General features: G+C 48.7%; 1 protein-coding gene across 1 annotated transcript; it reads left to right on the top strand.

The window, feature by feature from the left end:
- The first annotated feature begins 116 nt into the window (after positions 1-116).
- cers6 (ceramide synthase 6) lies at positions 117-9,165 on the top strand. Its single transcript, XM_029137105.3, has 11 exons — positions 117-286; positions 1,037-1,142; positions 1,222-1,352; positions 3,830-3,887; positions 5,011-5,061; positions 5,191-5,283; positions 6,433-6,561; positions 6,753-6,859; positions 7,651-7,807; positions 7,914-7,937; positions 8,208-9,165. The coding sequence occupies exons 1-11, from the start codon at positions 117-119 to the stop codon at positions 8,370-8,372; spliced, it is 1,191 nt and encodes a 396-aa protein (XP_028992938.1). The 3' UTR covers positions 8,373-9,165.
- The last annotated feature ends 124 nt before the right edge of the window (positions 9,166-9,289 follow it).

Raw genomic sequence — 9,289 nt, 5'->3', positions numbered from 1 at the left:
ACGGATATCTCCTCATCGGCGGAGTGTTCACGGTCAGATCGTCTGGGACGGAGCTCCGAGGTACAGCGGCCCATCGCGTTCCCTTCCGACCCGGTCACAGTGTCCGCTGCACGGAGATGGCCGGTATTTTGGCGTGGTTTTGGAACGAGAGGTTCTGGCTCCCGCATAATGTAACCTGGGCTGACTTAAAAAACACAGACGAGGCAACGTTCCCGCAAGCTGAGGACCTCTATCTGGCGTGTCCTTTAGCGTTCTGCATCTTTATGATACGCCTGGTTTTCGAAAGGTGGGTCTGACTTGAGATGCGGTTTTATTGTGTCGCCGACATGTTCCCCGCGAATGATACAGCACGTCCACGGTGGCCGGGGCTGCTGCTCGAACAATAGCATCCTATGCCGTTCGCCCGCGGATCACCGGGGGGGGGGGGGGGCGATCGCCCTCGCGTCTGCAGGCCCCGCAGCGTCGCGCGCTCGCCGCATCCGACGCGTCCGGCGGCGGACGCGGCGCCGCCAAGTTGCCGCGTACCTGCCCGGCGCGGTCACAGCCCCGTCGGAGCTGCGAGCACGCGCCCCTCTCTCTTTCTCGGGGCTTTTTATAACTCTGCCGCTCCGGTTGCGACAGGATGCGCGTTGCATCACCATAGCGCTCACCGTCACTGTACAGTCAACGGTCCACAGCGAGGAACGGGGTCGCGGCGGCCACAGCGAGGCTTGTGATGCGTATGTGGGTCAGGAGTCTCTTGAGGGAGTAGTGAGCGAGGCCTTCGGTTTCCACACTAAACCCCCTCACAATCAGCATTAATCCCTGAAAAAAGCTGGTGTTTATTTAAAAAGTGAAAATAACGTGAGGTAGATAATGTTACGGCCATAATATCCATGTTCTATTATACTTTAATATATGCAGAAACGACCCCATTAGTGAGGTTAATGCTGATGCCACATGTGCAGAGGTCACAAAGACCTCCCTCTGATTAAATGAGTTAAGGTTCCACTGTATGTTTAGATGCCTGAACGTGACCTGACCTTTGACCCCCCAGGTTTATTGCGAGACCATGCGCCACGGGCCTGAAGATCCAAGCCAACGGGCCGCAGAAGGCGCAGCCCAACGCCATCCTGGAGAAGGTTTTCACCGCCATAACCAAGGTGACGCCCGCGACGTTCCCCCGAGTCCGCGCACGGTCAGAGCAGCGTCTAACGCATCGACGTGTCTGTTTCTCGCCAGCATCCGGACGAGAAGAGGCTGGAGGGCCTCTCCAAGCAGCTCGACTGGGACGTCCGCACCATCCAGCGCTGGTTCCGGCAGCGGCGCAACCAGGAGAAGCCGAGCACGCTGGCCCGGTTCTGTGAGAGCATGTAAGGCCGCTTCCACTCAGCCGCACTTCGTTTCCCTCGCAATGCGATGATGTGGAAGGAATTAGCGCGGCGGCGGCGGCGACTCCGCTTGTTCGTGGATAAGGCAGTTGTGAGTGGAGATTGATTCAAATAAGCTGCGCTGCGACACCATTCATCAATAACGGCGTGGCAGCAGTAAAAGCAGGCCTGATGCCCCGTCATGCGTCTCCTCCTTTATTTTCATACTATATGGAAATGAAGGGAAATGCTGTACGTGCCTGAAGTGACACGTTTTGTTCCTAATAGTGAGTAATGCTGGTTTTGTTTATTTTTTGGTCGGAACAGTGGAAAATGTTTCAGCTGTTTTCCGAGGCTGCTTGTTTTTAACGTCCCAGTGCAAACCTAGCGGACCCGCTCGGGCCGCGATACGGAACCGGCTAATCTGCACTTACGTGGCGGCGTGACGTTCAAGGCCGGCGCTCGGACCAGTGGACGACACCACGGCCTCAAAGCGCAGTGTAAAGAAGTAAACCTGTTCCTGATACAAAAGAAGGCTGGGTTTGTGCTCCTCTGTGAGACCCGCGGGCCTATTGGACCTTCTTAGCTTTAATTCATCCCACTGAAGCGGCCATTGTAGTACTTACGTCTACACATAGCGCTGGTGACTGCAGACAACGCCAGGCTTTTTCACAGTTCGGCCAGATTTTCTGCCTCTGCTCTTGGCCGGCGTCAGTCCTTCCAGCAGCGGCCGAGCGCTAATTAAGCTCTCGAGCGCAGCTGCTGCAGACTGATAGCATTCTTTGGATCTCAGTTGTGACAACAGCTGATCTGCTGTCTATTATTTCCATTGTACGAATTAAGAATATGAAGCAAACACATTTGGGTGGGAAATAATGAAGCCTGGATGGAGTGTGGGTAGCAGCTGTTGGAGCTCATATATCTGGTGCTGGTTTTACAATAGAAACTTGTCTTATATTTTTTATATCATTCTTTTTGCTTAGGAACAAATGGCACTTGACGTATCACTAGATACGAGCAGCGTTATTTCATTACACGGACAGAAGTTACTCCTCATTTGAGTCTTACGCATGTGGCATTAATGCTTTATAATTTAAGCATTTAATCTTAAAAAAGTAAAAAGCATAACGGGAATAACAAAAACGGTGGCTACAGTCCTGTTATTCCCTTTTCATGTGTCAGTCTGTCAAAAATGAACTTAAAACTGCACAACAAACACATTAACCTCCACGCACACTATTAATAAAGTCACTCTTCCTCTAACTCATACGTAGGTGTATCATTTGCATGCCTTTCAACCACACACCTCCCCAGAAGCAGCTCAGTAGAAACGCACAGCTAATAAGCGTTAGTGCTCAGCAGATGCTAACAGTCACGCTGAGAGACGAGCGACACGCATGCTCCTCACAATGATGCTTTTATTCAGTTTATATATTTATGTAGGACCAGTTGGTTATGAACCTAACTCTGTTAAGCACAACCATTAACAGGCAGCGATTCATTAAAAGTGCAATCGTCCAGTTGCTGCCGGATCGTGGGCAGCAACTCATGAGTGGCCGTCAGGATTTAGACGAGAATCGCTGCGTATTGGCACAAACCGTCTGTTTCCTTCGTCTGCGGAGTGAGTCATTATGACAGAACGTATACGACAGCAGTTCTATAGTAGCGTAGCAAAGGGCTGTTGCAGGCCTGATGGACCAGTTGCCATGCAACGCTCATTATGGCATCAGGTAGACTGGTTAGTTTGGTTTTACACCCCCCCCCCCGCAATTAAACTCAGTTAACGAGTTCAATGGCAACTTGCACTGACAGCAGCACCTTCACGTACCTGCTCTGCTGAGGAGCTCTGCTTTAACCTGGGGTTCTCCTGTGAGGTCTTCATGCACTGTTGTGTTTTTACAGGCTGCAGCTGTAAAACTGCTTGATTTGTGGTCAGAGTCATGAGCCACGCAGCCCAACCTTTGAAAATGTGCAAATGCTGATTGGTGCCGCCACAGGCCTGACGGCAGGCAGGATGTGTGTGTGTGTTGCATCACAGCATGAGGCCCACGGGTGCGGACGACGCACTGACTCCCACAGTTACATTAATTCTCTTTTTTAACATTTGAAATTTACTCCCTTCGTGAAATCAGACGTTTGTGTCCGATCCACCGTCCAGAGTTTCCTAGTTGACCAGTGTGGAGTTAAATATTCACATTTTCCAACTGAAGCGTCAGCTGAAGCCATTCCTCCTCCGCCTGCGAGCTCAGCGCTCACCATGTCTATAGCTGTTTATTGGATGTGGCACCGCATCCGGACCGGACCCCGTGAGCGCCGCGTCCTCTGGACTTCACCGACGTGAAGTCAGTGATGTCCCATTTTTAGCGATTGGCCTGAGAGAACCCCACAACAGCAACAACTACATTAACTAGTCTGATTAGTCTTGATTGTAAATGCTGCATTTGTGACGTTTGTCCGTTTTCTCCTTTCATGTGTTTCAGGTGGAGATTTACATTTTACCTTTACATATTTACCTACGGAGTGCGATTCCTTAAAAAGGTACGTTTTACTGGCAAACAAATGAGCAGCAGTAAGTGTAATGACTGCTAGTGTCAGTATGAGTCACTGAGGTTTAGAGCTGTTTTATTTAAAGGGTTCACGGCCAACATGAAAAAGCTGTGGTTGTGGAACCGACTGAGGTCTGGTCACAGCGACACTGCATAAAATAAAAGCTCTGGTGTATATTTAATAATCAAACCTCATATAAAGTCTAATTAATAATACTCCCAATAAAATAACGTTGTTACATAAATGTTAAAAAACCCAGTCCACTGAGTGACTGGTTAAAACCTCCAGGCAAATTCAGAATCTGAGGAAAGTTGAGACCTCAAACGCATCGTCTGGCCTCTTAAACGCGGCGGTCGCATCCGGCGACCCGGTGGCCTCATCATTCGTGCGAGGTGCATTAACATATTTCATGCATATATTCATCAAATACATCGATTCATCAGCGAAGCAATAATCGAGGTAGCGGAAGGGAGCAAATCTCCGAGTAATAGGTTGCATGACAAAGCACTTTGAGCAAATAGTTCAAACCGTGGCCGTCCACCGCTGCAGGCTCCAGTGTCTGGGGTTTATTAATAGAGCAGGTCTGCAGACGGGAGCAGGACACGTACTTTATAACACTGGGGGTATTTATTTTTATTCCCCTGATATCATTATCAATAAGTCGTTACTCAGGACTTAATATGAGGCCGGATCCTTGGTAATCACTGACAACTTTCTATTAAGCTACTGTGCCCAGTATTTTACTTTGATTTGATTCAGGACCCACTGAGGCAATTATTCCTTTTCCAGGGTTCATATTGACTTGCTTGTGTTAGATGTTAAATACAGGAACAAGGAAATATTGAGCTCCTGCTGGATGTGTGGGAACGGCCCTAGCGCTGCGTGGAGGTTGTAGTTAATGGAGCGTGCCCTTTGTGGCCTTAATTCAAAGTTTGGATACGTGTTGTTTGGCTTCATTAACAAAAAACTGTATTTTTAAGTTCCAAGTACCTGTCCGGCATGTGGTACTACTGTAAATACTGGTAATACTTTCAGCATCAGTTCTCAGGCTCTTACCTTTCCCCCGATGTTTGTGATATTTTCTGCTTCTAAATATAACGTTTGATTTTCGCAGACTCCGTGGTTATGGAACACTAAAGAGTGCTGGTACAATTACCCCTACCAGGTAAAAGTCTTTTCGTTTAATAACAGCAATTTCCTCCCATCTCGTAGTCATTACGCAGCCAGATGAGCTGCTTTACTGAGCGCATCGCCGACTCTCAGACGTCTATTTCAACCCCGTGTGTTTCTGCAGCCGCTGACTGTGGACATCCATTACTACTATATACTGGAGCTGTCCTTCTACTTGTCCTTGCTCTTTTCACAATTCACAGACATCAGGAGGAAGGTGAGTATGAATTTTGACACTCGTTATCGGCGCCGCTGTGACCTAGCGACGCTATTTGCTCTCTGCAGGGTTGAAAGGGATGAAAGGAGCAGGATTTACTGTCAAACATGAACTTTCCCCGAGCGTTTGGTCCATTAAAGGCTTCTGGACAAACCACTCCGCCAGTTCCTGAACTTTGATAATGATGTTCTCGTGCCATAGAAAGGATTCAGTGATTTTCATATCTCACCTGAGAGGAGGTCGTCCTGGTGGAAACAGGAGGGTTTTCACCCTGAGCTGCGCTGGATCATTGATCTGTGTTTGCAACAAGCATCACTGCATCAGTTTGTGCAAACATCACCCACTTTCATCATCTTTTTTTTTGTTGTTGTTATGAAGAGTACTTCGTGTTTTCGGCTCATCGCGCATTCACTCGCATGCTTTCCAGCCACGATCTGGCTGGTGACTCCTCTCAGCTCTGCTCCACCCCCCCGCGCGTTGCACGCCGAGCAGCGCTCCTCATCTCTCATCTGCCTTGTGTTTCTCCTTTCAGTCTTTTCATGCATTGTCCCACACTGAGGAGGTCCTCTGCACCCCCCTCTGCTGATCCCAGTATGTTCTCTCCGCCTCTCTTTTCATTTTGCATCTTGCTCCTCCTCTCTCATCCTCAACCCTTGGCACAAATCCCAGCAAATATTTGCAATTACTACGGCTCTGTTGCTTTTTCTGATTATTCAGGACTTAGCGGCCTCTTCCCCCATGAAGCCAGGTTCAGAGGATTTTGAGTTTGTTAAAAAGTTTGGCAGCATTTTTATTCATTGGCATGTGATTATACCAAACACCTACAGTAAAGGACTGTGGAATTTGCATTAGATGAAGAGTTGAATGTTTGTATATATTTTCAGTTGCTGTGAATGGAGGTTTTATTCTGAAGGACCCTGATCCCCATGATTTTGATTTGAGTCTCTGAACTTGGCTCCAAACACCTTTCAAGGTCACAGAGAGACAAACATGCGGCGCCTCCCCCACCGGTCGTAGCACCTAGCACAGTGGCTCCACACATCCAGCGTCCATAAGCCGTAAACACAGTGGTCTCTGTTCAAGCCCTCCGCTGTCCTAGAATGTCCAGGGTGCACTTTGTGACGTATCCCGCAACCGCTGTGTCCCCAGGATTTCCTGATCATGTTCCTGCACCACGTGGCCACCATCTCGCTTATCACCTTTTCCTACGTGAACAACATGGCGCGGGTCGGGACCCTGGTCATGTGCCTCCACGATGCGGCCGACGTGCTGATAGAGGTGAGGGCGGCAGGGAAGGCGAGAAGGCAGCGCATGGACAGATGGGATCCTGGAGGGAAAGGCTGCGTGGGAGGAGTGTTTGGAGTTTGCATCCACATCTAAATTTGAATGCAGCTCTCTCTTTTTTTTTTTTTTTTTTGAAGCATCCAGTGCACGATTCGATGAATTTAATGGTGATTTTTCTTCTCCAGGCTGCCAAGATGGCGAACTATGCCAAATGTCAGATGCTGTGCAACCTTCTGTTTGCAATGTTCGCAATCCTCTTCATAAGTTCCAGGCTGGGACTTTATCCTGTCTGGTGAGTGTTGCTCAGCTCCCCGTGTGCCACAATCACCACCCCTCTAATGGCTGTAAGCAGCGATAGCTCAGCCGCCTCATTGCTTTTTACCTTGTCCTCAGTGTTTTGCAGTTGAGTTCCATCTCTGTGAATTTTGTTGCTAAGTAATAGTTACTATGGCTACAGCAGCATTAACCTCCCAAAGAAATCCAAACAAATCATCAAATGAAAGGAAGATCATTATAGTTCCTGCTTCGTCGTGTCACATTTTCAAAGGGTTTCCCGTCATCGGGACCTTTTGTCGTCTGCGCCGCTGCTTTTACAGTTTGACAGTTTTGCATGGAGTCGTTTAACAATGCAAACTGCGGCTAATCTAATCTACCCAAATTGCTGTGACAGAGAAGCATTTCCGAGTATAATTGCCAATTATATCGCAGCGTTCTGACGCTACTCGCAGTCGCCACATTCATTCCGGTCCTTGAAAGCGCGTACGGCGTCCTCTGCCGATCAGCAGCCGTCGAGTGTCACGCCTTTTCACGAGTGAACCGCTTAATTGAGGGGAAGCGCGTTCAGGTCCGTTTGTCTCTAACGACGAGAGGTGTTCGTCGTGCTGCACGAGGCTGGAGCCTGCCCCCACCACCGGTGAGAGGCTGTCATCACTGTAAAGCTGTTGCCATGGCGGTCTCACAGACGGCCATTTGAAAGCATTGGCCTAGAAACTATAGGTCCATAAAATGTGACTGAATGTGAATGTCAACAAATCACCTTTTCCTTCCATACGGTTTATTTAGCGTTTAATTTCTCTCTGCTAGGATTTTAAACACCACCGTGTTCGAGAGCTGGGACATCGTAGGGCCCTACCCGTCATGGTGGGTGTTCAACCTGCTTCTGATCCTGCTGCAGCTTCTTCACACCTTCTGGTCCTACCTCATAGTGAGGACAGCGTGCCGAGCCATCTCCAGAGGGAAGGTGAGTCACTGCCGGCGGCCCCCCTGCCTGATCTCTGCACATAAACATGCAGGCATCACAATCATAACTTCGGACTTTTCCCTTTTCCTCGTCCCCAACGCTGCAGGTGGGAAAATGGAACCCCCTACATGTGAGTAGCCTTAAAGTGGAGCAGCTTTATTTTTTCTTGCAGTTTTTATTAGTAAGAATAAAACAAGCTTGAGCTTAGTTTCGGATCAGCACCTGCCCTGTTTAGACGCGCATGGATTTTGAGGCTTTTACAGCTTGTAGCGTCGTGAACTGACAGGACGGGCAAAGGCCCATTTCTCACTCCGCCGTGCATGGCCGCCGCCGGTGATGGCGCCGGCGAGGCTCTTAATGGGAAAATCTTATCTCCACCTTCCCCCGTGATTTCCCCCAGGTGTCCAAAGACGACCGCAGCGACATCGAGTCCAGCTCCGACGAGGACGACAGCCCCACGCCGGCCCAGAAGCACCACAGCACCACCACCACCACCAACGGGACCAATAAAAACCACGGGACCAACGGCTACCTGACGGGGGCGCCGTATCCAGACGAGCACTGACTGAACTGATCCTCACTGGAGCCGTCCATCAAACTGTGTGCGTGTGAGCGAGCGAGAGCGCGTGGCGGAGACACGAGCAGCGTCGCCTGTCTGCTCCTGGAAGTTCATAAAAGATTCATGTGGATGCAGTTTTGTTATGGGTTCCATTCTTTACTAATTTCCTCCTCATCTATCTATTTGCACTCAGTAAGCTATCGGAGCACTCTTACTGGTACCAGCCTCCGTCTGTTTAGCCGATGAATGAAAGCATTTCACTCTACAGTGCACGCATGCTACCTGAACAGGCCGGGGCGTCTTCTCTTCGTTTGTGGCTCTTTTATGTTATTTATTTTTATAAACATATTTGCAGATGGTAGTCAGACAGCTGTTCTACGTCGATGTCAGTATTGAAGATGAAATAACCTTTGAACAACAACAACGCAGCTTGTCTTTTTCCCCCTCACACCACACAAATTATAATACGAGTAATCGATATTGGCAAAATAATGAAGATCTGGGTTTACTTTTCGTGCGGCATCTCCCCCTCGACCCCCCCCAACGATGCGCCTCAGATGGATTGTAACGTGTGGCGTTTACTCACATTTTAATATACAAACATTCTGCACTCAAGCTGTATATGAGATGTCAATAACAGTGTTCCGTGTACGCGTCAGATATGGCTGGATGCTGTATTACCTATCGAGGCATTTTGTTAAGTATTCTGGTACATTTCCATTAAAGGCCCTTTGCTCTCCGATGAGGCAGACGTGGCATGAGTTGTTTGAATAATTCAATAAAAAAAAAAAAATCTGAAGACTGCAAACTTGTCTGTTTGACGTGTGACTCCTAAATATTGATTTGTCGTCTTAACTAATCGCTTCATGGATTAAAAAGAGGTTTAATCGAAAACTGCCAACGTTTATACAACCTGAGCTACT

Source organism: Betta splendens, chromosome 21 (genome assembly GCF_900634795.4).
Source record: "Betta splendens chromosome 21, fBetSpl5.4, whole genome shotgun sequence".
In the NCBI taxonomy this organism is placed as follows: domain Eukaryota; kingdom Metazoa; phylum Chordata; class Actinopteri; order Anabantiformes; family Osphronemidae; genus Betta; species Betta splendens.
Note: the sequence above shows the minus strand (reverse complement) of the source record. Positions and strands in the feature narration are given on the sequence as shown.